At 43.5% G+C, this 21,541-nt stretch overlaps 1 protein-coding gene across 4 annotated transcripts in view; it reads left to right on the top strand.

The window, feature by feature from the left end:
• Gng12 (guanine nucleotide binding protein (G protein), gamma 12) overlaps window positions 1–19,891 on the top strand; it is a 128,731-nt gene extending 108,840 nt beyond the window's left edge. For all 4 annotated transcript variants that reach the window (XM_013020483.1, XM_013020484.1, XM_013020486.1 and 1 more), the window contains 2 exons: window positions 17,152–17,270; window positions 19,639–19,891. In XM_013020483.1, the coding sequence (XP_012875937.1) occupies window positions 17,178–17,270; window positions 19,639–19,764 (219 nt within the window). In that variant the 5' untranslated portion in view covers window positions 17,152–17,177 and the 3' untranslated portion in view covers window positions 19,765–19,891. The remainder of the gene's footprint in view (window positions 1–17,151; window positions 17,271–19,638) is intronic.
• The last annotated feature ends 1,650 nt before the right edge of the window (window positions 19,892–21,541 follow it).

Raw genomic sequence — 21,541 nt, 5'->3', positions numbered from 1 at the left:
TTGTGGGTAAGTTAAACTTGAGCATCCAGAACTGCACATGATGTGAAATGGAAAGAGGACCCACATTGTGGCTGAACAAGACAGTTCTTTTTACTATGAACATTGGACCTACTAGGAAGGTAAATCTGGAGAAGGAAATTAGGTAATCATTAATATATACATCTTCCATTCTTCAGGGAAACATCATTCTGGTCCTATTAGTAATTATCACATGATATTATATGAATATTCAGGATCATAGAATTTTTATTTTTGACTTTTGATTCTTCAAATTTTAAACATAGACAGAAATAGCATGAAACCCATTCAACTTGACTGTTGAAAACAGCTGGCTTCAACAACTAGCAGTGAACTCATGGCCAGTCTTGAGCCATCTAAACCCCACCTACTCTCTAGGTCTTGTCATTCTATTCTTCCTCTCCCCTCCCCACTCTTGAACTTTAAATCAGTCCACTTGGACAATTCGTGCTTGCTTGCACCTGGCAGCTTTTTTTTGCTCGCTATGTCTGTCTGAGAGATTTACTCAGTTGTATGCATCAAAAGTTCTATTGTTCCTAGAAGGTTCTCAGCCCAAGATTTTCCATTTCCTCCTCTACTGCTCTTCTTCCTCTGTATCTTCCAGATTCCTCTCCACCCTCCTCTTCCTAGTTCCAGGTCCAGTTCTGAGCTCTGCAGCTGAGCCCTCTCCTTCCAGCACCCACCGCCCCTCTGCTTGCAGAAATGCTCTCATGCCAGCAGTCTTGCAAACACAAACTCCACTGCAAAAGGTCTGAACCAATTTTTTTGTCAAATTTGCCCAAATATCACTCTGTACCACTGCCTCCATCCCTGACTTAATAAGTATTTCTGCTCAGTTCTTTCTTACCTGACCTCTGGTCCCTCTACACTAGCAGCTACTCACCCGAGATCCCCCATCACCATGCCCAGTGAGGTAGTCTCACCTCTATTCCCTTTAACCCATCAAATGACTACCATCCTGGTTTGGTGGATGACGATTATGTGTGCTTGAGTATTTGGGGATTTTTTTTTTAACCACATGTAACTGAAAGCATAGAATTTGCAGCCAGGCTGCAGGGTGGATACAGACCCCTCCTTCACCTTTGCTCTGACCTTGGCCATGTTCTAAATGCTCCCTCCCCAGATTCCCTCAGTTCTAAACCAGGAAGAACAATAGTAGCAACCTCATAGCATTGTTTGCAGGATTAAGTAAGGTTTTCTGTCAAACCCTTAGGACAATGCTTGGCAAGTATAAGTGCTGTATAACTTCACCTATTATCAGAAAGCTAAAAACTGACCAAGTACAGCAATATTTAAAACAACACTAAAATACCCCTAGATTCCCATCATGTAGCAAGAGCTCCATGTTAGAACATATGTATCTAATAGGCTCCCTGGATGCATTTAACTGAACATGTATACAGCATAAACGGTTCCTCCTTCCCCTAGCTTTTGTGGTGGTATTTCCCTGTCAGATGGCTCCCCTGCCCTTTCTCTGCTCCTCTGAAGATGTCCTACTTACCCAAGGCCAGCAGGTGCACCCTGCTTCTTTTATACTTGCCCTCAAAGTCAGCCACCGCCCCTTGCCTGTTACTCCCAGTTTAGTTTCAAGAACAAAGTTCTGTTCACTCTTACATTTTTTCTATCTCTTTTTTACATTACATTTATTAATCTATGTGAACCCTCATGGTCTGACTCCTGTTGGTGATGGTGATGAAGGTAATAGGCAGTCCTGGGTGGCTTTTACCTGCCCACTTTTCTGTATCATTTAATCATTGCAGCCCTGTGCATTCGGCACTCTCCTTTTCTCATCTTACATGCTGTGGTTCCAGGAGTTCAAGTACATTAAGTAACTTAGCATCATGCTCTTCTAAAAGATAGAGCTCATTGCCCATCTGACTCCAAAAACCTGGCCATATTGCCTGCCCCTAGACCTTTACCATTCCTCCCATCTCTGCAAGAGGATAGCACTATTCAGTGCAGGACAGTGGCTACCACTGACCTAAAATCAGTGCAGCAGCCTCAACTTGATGCTTCACTTTCAACTCTCCCATTGGATATGTGGGCCTTGTTTATTTAGATGGGCAAGTTCCAGTCTTCTTAGCAATATTAGAAGGCAGGTTCTTTGCATAGCAGGGATCAGAGGTAGGCCCCTTCACACCAGAATCCTAAAATCTCTCTTTTGTGTATCAGCCCATCAGTTCTGGGGGTAGCATAGCTGCACTGTGGACAACTTGTAGGGTGAGGCATCTTCTGGCAGACAACTTCTAACCTTGCTCTGCTCAGTGATTCAGTAGAAGGTCAAGGGCCAGCCCCTTAAGAAGGAAGATAGGAAAACTGCAGGTTGGTCACATATGGAAAGAGAAATACAAACTTTCTGTGTTTACGGTGTCAGCCACAAGCATCTTTACCACTAGTAAGATGTAGACCAAAGCAAATGGAATGCCTCGTCCCCTTCCCTAGTCAGATTGATCTCATGGCCCTTACAACTTCTTCAGGGTTCAAGTCATCTTTCCATCCCTTGTCATCAGCTTAGTCCTAGCAAAATGTCAGGAATATGGATCAAGTGTATTTTAAATAGAGTGAATTTATTGGACAGATCACATTTAACAGCTCTAATTCAGAAATGATTCACTAGTTCCTAAGCTTTAGGAATGGTGAGCAGGAGGGCATGTAAAACACATTGCCAGAACCTACCCAGGCTCTCCATATAGTGGTTTTGAATCTGAGAGTGTACACCTCTGAGAGATTCCCCAGGTGATGCTGAGGCTGCTGCTGCACTGGCTATGTGAGCCACTGCTCTAGAGGACCTGGTGGCTGGAATAGCTCCCACTCCGTGACTCCTTCCCTTCACACATGCTTAGCTCCTTAGGTATAGTGAAGCCTGTCCTGGGTATGTCTTTATGTTCAGAAACCTCTTGCTTTCAGTAATATTTGTTCCCCCAAAGCATGGAGTCTTTTTTTTCTTTTTTTTTTTTTTGTCAATTGTGGTGCTTGAATTCAAAGCCTGGGTTCTGTCCCTGAGCTTTTTCATTCAAACCTAGTGTTCTACCACTTTGAGCCATAGTGCCACTTCTGGTTTTCTGGAGATTAATTGGAGATAAGAGTCTCAGGGACTTTTCTGCCTGGGCTGGCTTTGAACTATGATCCTCAGATCTCAGCCTCCTGAAGATCTAGGATTATAGGCATGAGCCACCGGTGCCCAGCTTTAGGACAATCTTTATCCTCACCAGTCTCATAGGACTTTTGGGGAGATGCAGGGAGGAGCCGGGGTTAGGAGCACCAGGTTTCATGTCAGCTCTGGCACTTATAAAATTAGATATCACTGAGAACTTCAGCTCCCTGTTTGGAAAAAAAATGGACTAAAAATACTTTAACAAGATCTCTAAAATACTATGTTAGTGAAAGTAAACACAGCACACAGGGTAATTTATATAATTTGCCCCATTTGTACTAAGATACATAGGCACAGTTGTGTCTGTGCTGCATGGGATGGCCTCTGAAAGAAACATGAAAAAGGGGCTGGGAAGGTGGCTCAGTGGTAGAGTGCTTGCCTTGCATGCCTGAGGCCCTGAGTTCGATTCCTCAGCACCACATAAGCAAAAAGAAAAAAGCCAGAAGTGGCACTGTGGTTCAAGTGGTAGAGCGCTAGCCTTGAGCTGAAGAGCTGAGGGACAACGCCCAAGCCCAGAGTTCAGGCCCCATGACCGGACCCCCCAAAAAAAAAGAAACATGAAAAAGTGGCAAGAACTAGTGGCAAGATCATTTCATACTATTTAAAATGTTTAGTGTATGCTCATATTCTTTTCTAACACAAAAGGCTAATGGATGGAATAGTAATAAGCACTTCTGCATGGATGTTGTAAAGAATAAGTAAAATAGCCAGGCACTGGAGGCTCACGCCTGTAATCCTAGCTACTCAGGAGGCTGAGATCTGAGGATCACAGTTTAAAGCATCCTGGACAAGAAAGTCCTCTGTGAGACTCTTATTTCCAATAAACCACTAGAAAACCGGAAGTGGTGCTGTGATTCAAGTGATAGAGCGCTCGCCTTGAGCTGAAGAGCTGAGGGACAGCACCCAGGCCCAGAGTTCTAGCCTCACAACCGACAAAAAAAAAAAAGAATATATGAAATAATTTTACACAGAGCCATGAACACAGTGCCTCACACCTAGCACAGAAAAAGCACTGCATAAATATTACTTTCTTTTTCTTCAATTGTAGTTGTCAAGTTCTTCCATTTACTTACTCATTTGTTTCTGGGTAAACACAGGAGGCATCCAGCTATCCTTAGCTGTATCTGTTTATGCAGATATAAAAAAAGCTTTTCTCAGCCCCATCTTGCTACACTAGGTTGAGAGTCAAACTGGTTTATAAGCAGCATGGCCAATATTGACTGTAAACACATGTCTCTATGCATGGGTGGATCCTGGCCCAGTATAGCAGGAAAAGGACTGGGTCCTGCTCAGCTGTGGGTCACTAGCAAAGGGCACCTCCCCAGGTATCCACCTCCAACAGCTAAAAAACTGTTTGGGTACAGTATTTGGGTGCACAGCAACGCTGCCCTGGAACCTAGGCAACATAGTAATTGCCATCCTAAACTGGAGGTGAAAGTTCACCAAGTCAAAGCAACTGGCCCTAATCAAGTGATTGGGCACCCTAGGAACTCCACCCTTGTCTCTCAGAGCTGGTAGGTATCTATTGGCTCAGAACAGTAAGTGCTTTGCAGGATACTTGTGGGAAGGAGCAGCAAGGTGTATCCTGTTCCTATGAAAACAAACACTGAGCATACAAACACCCCTAGGTGATAGGTTCACGCTGGCTGATGTGTAGTTGTTGCAATGTATGGCTTAGCCTCACTAAGATTACAAAGAACTTTAAATGAACTAATATATATAGCGAGTACTTGATACAGTTTCTGGTGTGTAGTAGTGAATAAATGTACTTCCTATAGTACCAAACTGTTTAGCTGAAAGACAGTATTTACACAAAGTCAGTTATATAACAATAGGTATTAAGTAGCATAAAATTAATCATTTAATATAAAGGATTTACAGACCTTTTTATGCGGTTGATAATAACTATTAATACTCTCTTCAGGAAAACACATAGAGCTAGGTACTGGTGGCTCCTGCTTATGGAGGGTGAAATATAAGGATCATGTTTAGAGGCTAGCCCAGACAGAGAAGTCTGTCTCCAAGTAACCAGTAAAAAGCCAAAACTAGCTCAAGTGCTAAAGCTCCATCCTTGGGTGAAACAGCTAAGGGACAGTGTCCAGACCTCCAATACTGGCGTACACACAAAAAAGACCACACACACACACACACACACACACACACAGAGAGAGAGAGACATGCACAGCAAATAATTACACTATTACATACCATTTTAGGCAGTTTATGTGCAACTCCCCTTTTGTCCTTTCAGGGCATGAGCTAGCCCCTCAGGAGTCATTGAACCTCTGAGATATAAGCATATAGCAGGACTTTATAAATTGAATCATAGTAAGCAAAAGTAACTAAGGAGACACTGGAAGAGGTTACGGTGTGAACAAGAGCCTAAAACAAGAGAGAACTTAAATAGACCAAAAGAAGCAGACAGAAAACTTGAGTGGAGGCTTAGGACTTGAAAACACAGCCCACAGGCTGGCCTGACATGAGGGTGATACTTCATGGCACTGCAGCTGTCCAGGTCTGCGCCTGGTCTCTGAAGTCAGACTGCCTGAGCTCAAATCCCACCCAAGCAGCTTGTTTGATACTAGACACGTACTTCCCTTCCTTGGGCCTCAGTTTCTTCACATGGAAAATGGACAAGAAATTGCAGATTCAGAATAAAAACACTGGTTGGCTTAAACCCTGGTGTCCAGCATTTGACAAGGTCTATGTAGAAATAAACTTTTGTGATTGGAGTTTTGATGTGGTGAGAGCACAATTAGAGAGAGCCCTGAGTACAAAGCTGAGCCCTTGGACAATCCTGCATGAGCTGACTTTCCAGAGGAGTAAACAGAAAGTGGGACTGTGTCTGCACAGATCAGATTGGAGGAAGATTAGACACGGGCACTATTTCAAGGTAATACAGTACTCTGGTTTGAGATAGTAGGAGCAAAACTATGATAAGCCAAGATTACACTGTCCAGTGAAGTAGGCTTCTGTCATGTCCAAAAAGGTACTCTAACACAATGAACCCCAATGGAGATAATGCTGTCAATGTAAAATACAGTACAATATATAATCTCCATTCAAAGATTTAGTGTTGAAAACTATACATTATTTTAGCAGTTTGGGGTTGTTTTTAAAATTTCCCCAATGCTGAGGCTTGAAATCAGGGCCTTGCACTCTCAGTTTGCTTTTTCTACGCAGGGCTGGTGCTCTACCACTTGAGCCACATATCTATTTCTGACTTTTTGCTAATTTCTGGAATTAATTGGATATAAGAGTCTTGAGATTTTTCTGAACCTTATTTCACAGATATCAGCCTCATGTAGCTAGAATCATAGGCATGTGTTACCAATTCCTGACAACTAGCTCAGTAATTTTAATTTATTTTTATTTGTTTATTTATTTATTTTTGGTTAGTCATGGGGCTTGAACTCTGGGCCTGGGCACTCTCTCTGAGCTCTTTTGCTCAAGGCTAACACTCTACCACTTTGAGCCACAGTACCACTTCCCGTTTTCTGGTGGCTAATTGCAGATAAGAGTCTCATGGATTTTACTTCCCATGCTGACTTTGAACCATGATTTTCAGGTCTCAGCCACCAGTGCCCAGCAGTAATTTCTTAAATAGGGATTACTTCTCAGTTTTGTTCATCTTAAGCTAAATAAAGTAAATTAACATTCCTCTTTTCTGATTTTCTTTTCAGGGGCCACTAAGAACATTAAAATCATATTATGTAGCTCTCATTCTTATTGGACACTCTTGGTCTAAGTAATTAGAGGGAGGGCTGAGGCAAAAGGCTTAGAGAAACAAAGGCACAAATTTTCTCTCATATGTGGTCATTAGACCTAAAATATAAAAACATTTGAAAACACATGTGAGCTTATACCAATATATACATGATCAAAATTGACTAAAGGAATGATACAAGAAGAAGTAAGATTCCATAGTGTAATTTCTTTGAACAATTACAAGGCAGTTCAACAACATGAATACCAGGAAACTAAAACATGTCTTGACTGAAGGGGCTGGGAACCTTCTAAAAGAAGAGGACAGACAAATGAAGAATGGTGGATGAATACAGCCATAATATTCAATGTATCTACAGGAACATTGAACTAAGAAATGAGGCAGGTCGGAATAGGATAGATGGAGTGGGGGTAATAGGAGTGACTCTGAACAATACACATTGTGTATAGAAATTGACATATTAAATTGAAATCTCCTTGTACAAGTAGTTGAAGAAAACAATTTTATTGTTATTATAAAGGTGATGTATGGGGGAGGGAAGGGGTAGTGGGAGAAAAACAAGAGAAGGGGAAACAATGATCCACAAGAAATGTACTTATTGCCTTACTCATGTAACTGTAACCCCACTGTACAGCATCTTTACAATAAAATAAAATTAAAAAAAATAAAGGTGATGTACAGAGGGGTTACTGTGTCATAAGTCAGATAATGAGTTTATTTCTTTTGGGGCAGTATCACCCTTTCCTTCATTCTTCCTTCATTTCTTCACTCTTCATTTTCCACATGGTATATTTATTTTGTTTTTTAAAGGTCACCTTGTGGTCACTGAGGAGTGTCACTCATAGAGAAAGGACACACATGAGATAAGCAGACAGAAGTGTTTCATTGGGTTTTACCTGAAACTGTAGACCATTCAAGTGTAGATTTAAATAGACCATTGAGGTCAAAAGTCAAGGCTTCCTGTGAAGTACATTGTATCACTGAAGTCCTAGGGTAGACAGAGCATCATCTCTCTTAGGACCAATGTTGTGACAGTAAGTGCTGAGTAATTTCCATGTGCCCTCTCTATTCATCCTGGAAGCATCTCTTTGAGGTAGATACTATTATTATCCCTTCCCAGTTTATATGAAAGAGAACTGAGGCTTGGGGAAATAAAGTACCTTGGGGTAGTAGGTGAATTTACCGGACTGTAAAAGCCCTTGTGGGCTATGCTATATCACAGTCCCAGCACTGAACCTGAGAATACCTGCTCCAAAGAAGGAGCAAGAGCTGTACCAAAGAACTGCCACTGAGTGGACCAGGAAGGGGATTGTCTAGCATCCGGACACTTTTTTTTTTTTTGGAGGTGGGGGTCTGGTCATGGGGCTTGAACTTTAGGGCTTGGGTGCAAGCTCTGAGCTTTTTCTCTCAAGGCTAACTCTACCACTGTGAGCCACAGCTCCACTAATGGTTTTCTGATCGTTAATTAGAGATAAGAGTCTCAGACTTTCCTGCCCCAGCTGGCTTTGAACCACACTCTTCAGATCTCAGCCTCCTGAGTAGCTGGGATGACAGGGGTAAGCCACCAGTGCCCAGAAAATTTAGACTTTTGTTGTAAAGAAGTATGCCAAGTGATTTCAAATTGAAGAGGCTTGATCTTAGTAGGCTATAGTCATTATTTCCAGGGCTTATTCAGAGCTTTGAAAAGGTAAGCAGATATAGAAGTAATCTTCTAAATTGAACTATTTTGATTCTGGGCAGAAATGCACATGGGCAGAACAAAGAGTCAGTCTGTTCCTCACTGGTGTTTCTCAGGAGGACCTGTATGAGCATCACCATAGGAAGTGTTTAAATACAGCTTTCTGAACCCTGCCCTAGAAGAACTAAAGTTTGGGTTTTGTGAGTTTTTTTTCTAAGGGGGGGGGGGGGTTTAAAGCATCTGCCCCAGGTGTTCTGGACACACAATGAAGTTAGGAACTGTCTGCCCAGGCTCATCAACTCCCTCTCCTAGATTTATTACCAGGTTTGGCTCATTCTAGTGGCTTCCTGCCAGTTTCTTGAGGGCACAGAGGGTGATGGGATCATCTTGTATCTTTAGCAGTAGCTTTACCTAGAATCTGGGACGGTTGTTCTTTTAACCAAGAACACCCTATTCTCCTTATCTTCTGTCTTGCTGCAAAGCTATTTAGCTCCACACATCCTACCAACTTTGGCATGGGGACTACCTATCCCAGTGAGCAGCTTTCCCTGAATGGAGTCCAGTGTCATCTTTTGTGCAGCACTGCTGGCTGGACACCTGCCTTTCCTTTTTCCCAACACTTTCCTGTGTTCTTGCTGGTCAGAGGCAAACAACAGTGTGGTGAGTAAGGCCATGATCTTGGGAGTCACGTAGCCCTGAGCTCTAGCTCCACCATGTTAAGCCAGTGATCTTAGGCAAGAATTTCCACCCTCTCTTATGCTTCATCTGCAAAATAGATATGATGAAAGCTGTATCTCCTAAAATTGTTAAGAGAATGAAATGCAATGGTTTGTGGAGCTCCTCTCCTGACACAGACTGAGTACTCAGGAATGGTGGCAGTTGTCAATTTTCACCATTTAGCTTGTTTTCCTTATTATTCAGTGATGTACACCAGAAGGCAGGTAAAACCATCCAGTAAAACATAGAATGCAAAGACCTCAAAATATATTGAAATTTAAGAGCATGCTACCTTTACAGGCTATGCTCTACTGGAAAAACTGCTCTCATTCTTTTTTAATCCTGAACCTCTGAACTTAATTAACAGAGCTCTTCGATTCCCATATTTTCCACCTCTCCATGTAGTCCTCTCTACCTCTCCCTCCCTCACCACTTCCTCTCTCATCCCTCCCTCATTTTCCTCCCAACAAACAGCACAGTCTTTTTGCCCCTTTACTCTCAGAACTGGGCAGGAGCAGGGCAAGGCATGCAGTTTGCAGGTTCCACCTCACAGCCTGTGACTTTGAGTGAGAGGTTAAGGACATTTTCCCTCCCTCTTCATACAACTTAGATATTGAGGTGTACACCAATGATGGCATGCAATAATAGACATCATAATTGGTGTTTATAAGTTTTTTATAGTTTACAGAACAGCAGATTAACAAGTATGAATTGTTCTTGGTTCAGTTATAGTAAACAAAGTACTCTTGGCAGTTTTAGCAAAAGGTCCTTAAAAGAGAGAGTGCAATGGTTACCTGATCAGTGGAGGCAGCTTTGGTGGACTGCAGACACTATAGACCTGGGCTCTGGCCTAGTGGGACATGCAAAATCAGGAGGCTGTAGATACCTGGTTGCTGAGGCACTGGGATGCTTCCCCCCAAATGCCAACAACAGTGTTCTTACAATCTGCTTGTCAGAAAAATCTTCTCACTTCCACTATCCAGATCTCTTTCTAATGCATTGACTGGTGAAGCTAACATCATCAGAGCAGTAGTAGCAAGAGAACCCAGGTGTGACCATTTGCTAGGAATATCATCACATCATAGACCAGAGGCCTTAAGAACAGCAGTCTACACTCAAGTTGCTAGAGACTGGACATTTGGGAGCAGAGTATGGCAATTTGTTTCTGCTATAGCTGGCCACCTACTTATGGTCTCCCATCTGAATTTTTCTGTATCCAAATTGCTCTACCCTACCCTTTTTTGCAGTACTGGAGATGGAACTCAGGGAGTCATACTTGGTTGGAGCACTTACCACTTCAGCCACACTCTAGCCCTGTTAATTTTGACAGAATTTTTTATTTTTATTTTTTATTTTTATTTTTTGGTTGTGGGGCTTGAACTCAGCCTGGCCACTGTCCCTGAGCTCTTCAGCTCAAGGCGAGCACTCTACCACTTGAGCCACAGCACCACTTCTGGTTTTCTGGTGGTTAATTAGATTTCAGAATCTCACAGACTTTCCTGCCTGGGCTGGCTTTGAACCATGATCTTCAGATCTCAGCTTCCTGAGTAGCTAGGATTATAGGTGTGAGCCACTGGCACCTGGTGACAGAAATTTTTAAGATAGGTTCTTGTGAACTTTTCTGCTTGGGGTGGCCTCTGTGATCTTTCTGCTCAGTCTCTCAAGTAGTAAGGAATAACAAGCCTAAGCTACCACCAGGCCAAATTTCCCTTTTTTATAAGGATGCTAATGATATTGAATCGGGGCTCACCCTGATAATTTCATCTTAACATAATACCTCTATAATGACCTTACTTGTCTCCCAGTTACATTCGGAGGTACTAGGGGTTAGAATTTCGATATACAAATTTGGGAGAGGACATAGTTCCTCCCATAACACTTTTTGTTTTTTAGCCCTGCAACTCAGGGAGGTATGCCAGGAACAGGGTAGAACTGCTGCCTAGCACCAACCTGTTAAGAACTACAAAGTGCTTAATGCATGCTACATGATATATGATAAGATGACCAGGGAGGGAAAAATGTGGTTTTTTTATATTTATGACATTCATATGTCTCAATTGGTTAGTTGTTTTCTGATGTTGGTTGCTGTGGTTCTTATGCTGGTGATTAAACCAAGGGCTTCACATATTCTAGGCAAGTGTGGTGCCACTGAGCTACATCCCCAACAGATGCTTATCTGATACTGTTGAAATAGGAAAGTATTATCCCTGTTTTTCCCATGTGAAAATTGAGGCTTAAATAGTTTGTTAATCTCACCCAGGTCCTTCAAACTGGGAGGTGGCAGGAGGGAGCCCCTGCTAGTCCCTGCTTGTGTTCCTGCAATCAGATGCCCAGGGCATGGGGTGAGAGCAGAATTATTAATTCAAATTGAGGCCCCAACAGGTGTTCTAGCAAATCTAAAAGGGTAGCCATTGCTCGTCTACAACCCAGTTTTGCAGAATTTTCCAATTTTTCCACAAATCTTCCTTTATAGTGAAATCTGTTTTTCAAATGTTAGTCATTACAAAGTTAACATGCACACGTACTATGAAGCTGTTTGAGGGTTGGGGAGGTAGGAACACCCAAGCATTTCTACCATCTGACTTTTTAGCCTTGGATTCTGATATAAGCACTCATGAGAACATAAAAACCCTAATTATTGTTTTTTGTGCAAGACAGGGTCTTGCTAGGTAGCCTGAGGCAAGATCCTCCTGCCTCAGTCTCCTGAGAGCTGAGATTACTGGTATGTGACACCAGGCCCAACTGAAAAACTTTTTGGAAAGCAGGCTCTACATGCCCTGCATCCCCTCCCTCTAAGACCTTACTAAAAAGTTAGTGCCTCCACACACAAAGCCTGGAAACTTTTCAGCAGTCATCTCTTTTTCTTTCTTGTCTCCAAGAGAAGCATGGGTCAAGGACCTGGGCCTAGTGACCTAGCATTTATTATACATTTATGTTCATGGTGCATTGAGAGCAACACCCGTCAGTCCTTCCAGCAACCCTGTGAAACAGGTCTTCTTGTCCCCAGGTGAGGGGCCCACAGAGAGCTAGTCAGACATTGGAAGTTGGAGACAGGACTACAGGGTAAATGGAAAGAAGCCTGTGGCTTTCTTTTTAACTTGGTCTTTTATTACAACCACAAGAGGTAAGGGGGTGCTTTTGAAAGTTGGCTTCTCTCCAGTGATTCATTTATCAGCCAGGCCATGATGGCTTGTCATTCAGACCCTGAGACTTCCTGGTGCCTTCCTCCTAGTGTGTGCTTGGTGACACTTCCCAGCCACACCCTCCTCTTCAGCTCTCAGCCTTCTCTACAAAGATGAAAATGCTTATATTTCCCTAATGACACATCTTGTTCCTAGGAGTTTCTGGGAACCCGAGAATTCAGATGAACCACGGAGTTAAAACCAATGCAAATGATTTGACTAGCTCAAGGCTACATGTGTATTCAAATATGTCACCCATGTGTAAAACTGAAAGCAAGGCTGACCAAGTGCTAACACGGTTCAGCAGGTGGCCAGATGGTTGTCAGCTCAAGCGAGCACTGGCCTTGACCTTGCTAAGCAGGCGAGCACTGAGGTCCTTGCCTGGGAGCTACAGAGAATGTTCTCTGCTGGCTCGTATAATAAGAGAAAAGATAAGATACATAAACAGACGAGATCCTTCAGCTCCAGAAAGGGTGTTACATAAACTGAAGGCAATCAGGGAGCCCCCAACCATAGATCACAAAGTATCAAAGTCACTCCTGATTAAGAATCACATTGTGAAATGTCCAGTGATGCCCTGAGTGGCTGTGAATCACCTTGAGTGGAATCACACCCTTTCCTTGGAACAACAAAAAGAGAGGCTTAGGGGGAGGGGGGGAAAGAAGGCTTCAAGCTGCTCAAGGTACACACACGGGGTCACCCTGAGGCCCATGCTGCTAATACCAGCTTCCCCCTCTTTAAAACAAGGATGGAATGGTAGCACCCATGCAGGATTGTAGTGATGCTTCCAGGAGAAATGCATAGGAAAGCAACATGAGCTCTTGGGTTCCATACAAATACCAGGTGTGTTTGCCTTAGAGGCTGTTCTGTATATGCACAAACAGCCAGACAGACATCCCCACCATTTAGGGAAGACCAGAGCAGGACCTCCCAAGGAGCAGAGATGGTCTTTTTCTGCCCCAGGCCAGCTGTTGAGGCTGTGCAAAGCAGCTGCATTGAGGAAGGGATTTCTTAGCCAACACCAACACCAAGAGTTCCCCCCTCCCCCAGAGAGTCAGACAACAGCAGCCCTGGCCCAGATGCTGGGCAGCTCAGCAGGGAACTTGGAGACCCTCAAAGAGGTTCCTCAATTTGAATTTTGACCTAATTCTCTGTAGGAATCAAGTTGTGATCAAAGATTATATTGCTTTCCAGTGGCTCAGTGTGCATTTTCTAGGCATGCTCACAAATATCCCATATATCCTAAAGCTATTGCTATATAGTGTTGAGTATACTGCTGATTGCACTTAAGAAGTTGATGGTCGCATCTATAAAGTCTCAAATGTCTCCCATCTCTGAAACTTGAACTAGCTTTTTAGATGTACCAGCAGAGGGAAGGGATTTTGAACAAAGAAACTGTAATTGAATTAGAAGCCTGGAAAAAAGGGAGGTGATGCAAGCAGTGAGAGATCTGGGCTTCCTTAAAGCAGAGGAGGAAAATGTCTAATTCCATGTACATCTGTCTGTATGAGGCTAGCACTGTATCTGTCCTAGCAAGCTATCCTCAGTGCATAGGCTGAGATCTGAGGATTGCAGTTTGAAGCCAACCCATGAGACTCTCATGTCCAATAAACTACTCAGAAAAAGCCAGAAGTGCTACTGTGGCTCCAGGACACAAAGAACACAAAGAGGCTCCAGGGACAGCACCCAGGCCCTGAGTTAAAGCTCCAGGAATAGCAATAAATAAATAATAATAATAAATGAATATATATATAAACATACACACACACACACACACACACACACACATATATCTGTTCATAGGCCAGGCACAGTAGTGTGTATTGTAATCTCAGCTACTCAGGAAGCTGAGCCAGGATCACTTTGGCCTAAGAGTTTTGAATCTGCCTGGGTAATAAAGCAAGACTCTGTAGAGAAGGAAGCAAGGGAAAGAGGGAGGGAAAATAAGTTGACTTGGGCCTTATAGAGCCTGGGCTGATGGAAGACAGCTATGCAAGTAGCAAGACAATAGTCCCCTGTAAAGAATGCAGAATGCAAACCTGCAAGAAACCTGAACTAGCATGAATTGTGGACTGCTGGCTATTCTGTTGTTGTTTTTGCCAGTCCTGGGGTTTGAACTCTGGGCCTGGGTATGTGGTACTAAAGAATCAAACCCAGGGCTTTGTGCATGCTAAACAAGCACTCTACTACTAAGCCACATTCCTAGCCCTATTTTTATAGTTTTGGTTCTTACTAGCTAGCTAACACTTTGAAATATGGCTTGTAATTCAGTAGGGAAAGAGAAAAGCTTTCCGTATACTAGATGCCAATGTTTTTTCACTACTTTGAGAAAGACCTACCCTGATGTTACATACCTTGCTCCTTATTGCATATGGCCATGCAGATGGGGAACAATGGGTGCTCTAGTTCTGATATATGTGACTTGTTCTGCAGTTACAGGAGAACTTGCCAGGCCTGGAAAGTATGTTCTAGAGATTGAGAAGTGAATGCTTGGCATGAGTCTCATGCAAAGGGAACATCCAGAAAATCCTGAGAGTGCAACATGGAAACCAAACCACAGGCTGATTAGAGAAGTTGCCAGGCTCATGTTGTAGGAACTAGAGGCCCAGAATGGGCCACCTTCTAGAAGGAGAGTTCATTGTAACAGGCTGTAGGACTTGGCTAGATAACCAACTTGCTGTGCAAACAAGCACTGCACATGGACCACCACCCCAAGGAGGAAACTCTAGTCTTGTTCTTGGTTGGTGCCACATGACAGGAATCTGAGGAAGAACAGGGAGTCTGGGAGTGTGTTGAAACCAGGTCGCCCAAGGCCTATGACAAGGCAAGGCCACCCTGCCCTGCTCCATACTTCTTCCAGTTTCCTACACTGCAACATCTTCCTTACTCCTCAATTGGCTGTTACCAGTCCTTCCATTCTTACTCAGAGACTGGAGTATGGCAGAACTGCCTAAGGACCTGCTCAAAACGGGCTGATCCCAGAGCCCCACCCAGTCAGTCAGTCCAAACTCTTGAGGCTCATTGAGCAGGTGTGGCGAGGGGCAAACAGAGCAGACAGGTGAACTGGGCATTCTAGTTCATGGTTCTGGGTGTGAGTGACCCCCTAAGATGAAAATAACAGCCACTGCACTTGGTGGAGTGTTTTAGTACTATGCTAAAGCCCAGGTGTGCATCAGTGACTTGAATCTTCCTACCAAAAAAAAAAAAAAGAAAAGTGATGTAATGGAATCTTTATATTACAAATAAGAAAAATTGAGCACAGAGAGGTGAGGCAACCTGCCTGATTTCACCCAACTAGTAATCAGCAGGAACAAGGCTAAAACCCAGGAATGTGAAGCCTGCTGTGAGGCCGACTTCAAAGTGCTACACACAACTAAGAGCAGTTTTATTTACACATGGATCCAAAGCTTCCTATGCAGTCCTACCCAGGGCCTTGAATTCAGCCCTTGGGGATCCTGAGTGCGGTGGGACTGTGTGGAGACTGTGGGTTGCTGGTGTTTTCTGCAGTCTGGTCTGGTGGAAGCCTTCGTGCAGTTGTAAGCCCTCCAGAAGGCTGAGTCACCCTGGGTTGGCTGGCCGCTGGCGCCAGGGCACCCTAAGACTGCTGAGCCTTCGCATAGTACCAGGGAGACACACCTACTATCCACCTGCTCCCATGAGTCACAAGGCTGCCACACTGCTGCCAGTCCTACCAGCTCTGCTTTTCCCTCTAGTTGCTACCATGCCAAGCACGAACTTGACCATATATGGCAGGGACACCAGGAAGTACCTGTTCCCAATCTGCCTTCCTCCGGAAGTGTGCCACTGAATAGGTAACCAGACAGGTCAAAGCTCAAGGGCCAGGCTCTTTCCACTGCTTTGCATCAGGTACCTGGGGAAAGGGTATAGCAGGGCAACTTAGAACCCCAGAGAGGGAAGTCAGTCCTCAAGCATGTGTGAGTGACGGGCTTACTGAGAGCCTGGGCCATCAGGATGAGTTGACCAGGAGAGTCAAAGGAAGGAATGATAACTTTTCATTCATTATTTCACGATTTGGGCTACTGGTACATTTTCTTTGATGTTTCCTGTGGATCTACCAAAAGAGTCTTTCAGCAGAAAGGTTCTTCACTTTTACTGAATAAAGACTTGTACAGCTGCCTAACAATGCCAAAATGATCACATGCCTGGATAGCGCCTAAAACTGTGCTCTCTGTGAAGTGCTGTAGAGAAGGGATCTCTCAATAATTCCTGTTGCTAGGACCTGCATCAGGCTAACAGTTGCATGAGACAGCCCAGAAGACAGAAGACATAAAAGGAAGCCCTCTATTAAAAGAGGCAGCTGTCATATAAAAAGGGCATATAATGTGGCCTCTTGTGACAAATGCCAAGTTGTGTAGCTTAACTTCTGCAAATGTTTATGTATATTTGTTTCCTCCTTTCTTTAAAAGGCCACATTTTATGATGCATGTTGGGGGGTGCGCTAATGAAACCGATAATGCAGGGACTGTGTAGAAAGATTACATAGGTGTTCAAATGGTTGCCACACTGACACCAAAGCTGTGACCAGAACTGCTGGGGAACATTTCGGTAATAACCTCCCGAGAAGCTGTGATGATTTGGAAAACACATACATTTCCCCCAAGTCACACGAATTCGTAGGAAGGTTTAAACAACTTTCTTTTTTAATTCTCTTCAGATTTCAGGGAGGAAAAGCCGTCAAAGATGTCCAGCAAAACAGCAAGCACTAACAACATAGCCCAGGCTAGGAGAACGGTGCAGCAGTTAAGATTGGAAGCCTCCATTGAACGAATAAAGGTAAGAAGCTGAACAGGATGGACTGTGCCTTCTGTTCCCCTGCTCTACGAAGCTCGGGTCACAAGTCAGAGAAGATAAGGCCATTTATTTCACTGGGTTTTTGGGATTTTCCTAGAGCAGGCTCAAAGTCTCAGAACTGTAATTTTCCTTTCCTACCTAGCAAGGGTTTCATTCAAAACTACTGAGGAACCAGCTGTCTGAGTTAGCCCCTTTGTTGGGGGGAAAGGGGGACGGGCGGTGGGAACCCTGCCCAGGGTTTCCTGAGGCCTTCCTTCTCTGCATGAGGTGGTCAAGTCTTATGGTCATTGTGTTCTCACAGGGCAATGGTGCAAATCCCTCTGTGACCACTTTCTGCCCCCAGGGTTAGTAATTCCAGATAGAAGGGACATCCCACAGAGGAGCCAGAGCCCATTTCCGTAGACCACCTGCCTTTAAGGGCTTTTCCCCTTCAATCCCCAGGAGTTAACTAGGCAGTGAGAGCCCTGGAATGTTGTGACTAATGCTGTTTCCTAGAAATGGAAACAGTACGTGATAAATTCCTCTGGGCCTGGAGATAAGTCACCTGTCTGAAAGGACAACTACGTGCACCCATCTCGACATCGGGCCGTCCCATGCTCCTGCCTCAGCTTTCTGATCTGGTCACTTTGTGGCACCACCCAGCCAATCTCAGCAACTGACTATAGTGTTTCCCCTGTCTAGCTCCTGTCAGAGTTAAGTCATGGTTTCCTCTCATGCTGCTTTTAGCCTTTAATTTCCCCAGGCCCCACCCCCAACCATAAATCTTGAAGCTCACCAATTTGGCTCTAGAGTTGCTGATTTTAAGTCCATAATTCAGTTCTTGAACTCTGTTCTGCATCCCAACCAATTTTCCTTGGATAGAAACTATGATAAACTTCCCTTTGATTCATAAACTCTAGTCCTTCCTTGTTCCTCAGCTTTTTATTTTGAATTTCATACCTACAGAAGAACTGTGCCAGCCAATGTTCATATTTTCTTTACCAATATCCCCCCAGTTAACATTTGACTAACATACACTCATGTGTGTTTCTTTGCACTTGTGCAAAAGGCAGATTTTTTTGAGCCACTTGAAAACCTCTTGAATTTCAAAATTATCTAATAATTATAATACTTCACACATCCATTTTTTTGTTTTGTGTGTGTGTGTGTGTGTGTGTGTGTGTGTGTGTGCTGGTCCTAGAGTTTGAACTTAGGATCTGGGCACTATGCCTGAGCTTTTATGCTCAGGACTGGTGCTCTACCACTGAGCCACAGCTCTACTTCCAGGTTGTTGGTTTGTTGTTTTTTTATATGGTTGGGTTTTTTTAGTAGTTAACTGGAGATAAGAGTCTCATGGAGGACCTGATGCAACAATGAGAAGTACTAGTTGTCATGTCCAAAACGAACTTTACAACGTCGGTGGGGGGTGGAGGGGGGGAGGGGGGAAGGAGAAGGATTGGGATGGGGGGGAGGGGGGAGGCTGGGAAGTGATATGAAGGGTAAACAAAGGAGGAGGCTGCAATGCTTGGTAAGAAATGTACGCATTATGCTGCCCATGCAATTGTAACCCCTCTGTACAGTATTTTCACAAATAAAAGAAAAAAAAGAGTCTCATGGACTTTCCTGCCCAGGCTGGCTTTGAACTGCAGTCTTCAGATCTAAGCCTCTTGAGTTGCTTGGATTATAGATATGAGCCACCAGTGCCTGACCACACATCCATTTTTTGAAGTAGGCTATTTATTCAGAAATACTCGTGTTTAGAGTATAATTTTTTGCTGATTGAATTCTGTTTAGCTGGGGGGGGGTGTTGTTTATTTGTTTGTTTTTTGGTTTGGTCAGTCCAGGGGCTTCAACTCAGGGCCTGAGCACTGTTCTTGAGCCTCTTTGTACTCAAGGCTAGCATTCTACCACTTAAGCCACAGCACCACTTCTGGCTTTTTCTGAGTATCTTATTGGAGATGAGTGTCGTGGACTTTTCTGTCCTGGCTGGCTTTGAACCATGATCCTCAAATCTCAGCCTATTGAGTAGCTAGGGTTATAAGCATGAGCCACCAGCACCTATCTGCTTAGCTGTTATGACATAGGAATTCGAGCTAGCTAGCTGGTGGGGTGTTATTAGTCCTCACATGAGGTGGGAATGCATGGCACCAGCATGCTGATGCTGTTCAGTATGGTCACCTGCTAAGTTTTACATGTTGGATTGTGTTTCCCTTTGTACCTGACAAGCATTCAGAGACTGATAATGCTCTTGACACTGATGTTCTTGTTTACATCTGTGTCAAGGCACCTAGGAGCTTCATTCAAACCCAGTCTTTTGCTTTGTAAATAAAGTCTTCTCTTGTTTGTTTGCTTCCATTTATATCCATGCCAGGTCTCAAAGGCATCAGCAGACCTCATGTCCTACTGTGAGGAGCATGCCAGGAGTGACCCTCTGCTGATAGGTATACCAACCTCTGAAAACCCTTTCAAGGATAAGAAAACCTGCACCATCTTATAGTGCAATAGGGAACCAGCTCCGTCCTCACCTCTTCTCAACAAGCAAATTACGAGCAGCTCCTCGGAGAGCTGTGCCTTCAGCTTGTCTGGTAACCACTGCTAATAACTAAAATGCTCTTCACTTGGAATAATGGACTCTGAAGTCTTTATTTGCCAAGTTGCCCTGTCCTTAAAATACCTTTGCTGATTTCATACAGAATAACCATCTTGTTTTCCACTATGGTATTCTACTAGATTACTATATAAAATTGGCCTGGGCCTTTTAAAGAATATAATTACATCCTTTAAATATACCATTGATTCCGATTTGTCAAGACCTAAATTGCCTAAGCAACTGTCAAATTAAAAGGCCAAGAATTACTTCAGTCCTGAAAACCTTTGTATTATGTTATGTTCTTAATAAAGTTTGTGCCAAGCTGTACAGTGTATGAGGGAGAGGGGTGTACTGTGTATGTGTACATCATTGCAAATGCTTATTTTCCTGTTAAGACACACTTCTCTATAATATCAGTTAACTCCATAAGTTATCAATTTTTCTTGAGCTGTGTTTAGGTAAGAAGAAACAATTCTTTCCTTAAATTTATTGTACACCAAGTAAAGAAAGACCACCCTAGGGATATTGTGTTCAATTGTAATCAAGTATAACAGTCAACTCTACTTTCTTGAAATCTAGCTGGAGCTCTCAGCCTCTGATAAACCATACCAATTAAACATTAAAAGCTGAACTGAAGCCCTTTGCTATGGTATTCATCCATAAGACCCTTTTGGGTTTCAGTGATCCTGAGTCTAGAAAAGGAGAGGAGGCCCTTGGGAGGATCCAAGGCATCTATACTGAAGGGTTCGTGGTCTCTGGTGGATTCAAGGGAAACACCTAAAATTTCTACCCTGGTGATTGGAATGAGACAGACAGTGATCTATGAGCGCAACCAAGATAGTAGCAGAAATGTGTCCAACCTGCTGCTCAGTTCTGCACGTTACTCTCTGTCTTCTCCCTCACCTGCCTTGGATCTTTCCTCTCCCATTAAGGTCTCTTTCTTCAGATCTCTCTTCAGATAACCTCAGTTTCTTCCCTGCCTTGTCCAGAGACCACCCAAGGGGAGGGTGGGCCTCCAAAGCTATGAGGGGACTTGTATGTGGAGGGCACTCTTTGGCCCAGAGTTTCCAATGACTAATACTCATCCCTCTGATCATGAAGGTAGCATCCTCAAAAGGTCTGATGGCCAAGGGCCATAGTGACCCTGTCATGGCAAAAGAGAGGTTCCTTTTTTTATTATTATTATTAAGTAGTTGTACAAAGAGGTTACAGTTCCCCAAGTCAGGTTATATGTGCCATGCATCTTGATCAATGCCAGCCCTTCCATTGTTTCCACCCATCCCACCCCCCCATTCATACCCTCAAGTTACCTAACTCAATTTTTGTATAACGTACATTGAATATAATGACTGGCTTCTTTTTGAATGTTCTTTTGAGGGCCCAAACCATACATTAAGCCTTAATACTTTTTTTCCCAATTTATTAAAGTTAATACTAGTGAAAGATTTAAAACTTATTCTTAAAAAGAATTCAATCCCCAGAAGGAGATATTTACAACACTTTTCCTTTCCTTACATATTATGCCCTGAAAAGCAATCCTTTTTAAAAAGCTTTGAGTACCATGCTGTTGATGGGGAGCAAAGGCCCAGAGATGCTCAATATTCTCTGGGTCCCTCATCTGCCTGGCAGTCTTGAGAGTCACACAGTGAACTTGGGAAAGCCCTACCACTGCCTTCCCCTTGCT

Source organism: Dipodomys ordii, unplaced genomic scaffold (genome assembly GCF_000151885.1).
Source record: "Dipodomys ordii isolate 6190 unplaced genomic scaffold, Dord_2.0 Scaffold51, whole genome shotgun sequence".
Lineage (NCBI taxonomy): Eukaryota > Metazoa > Chordata > Mammalia > Rodentia > Heteromyidae > Dipodomys > Dipodomys ordii.
Note: the sequence above shows the minus strand (reverse complement) of the source record. Positions and strands in the feature narration are given on the sequence as shown.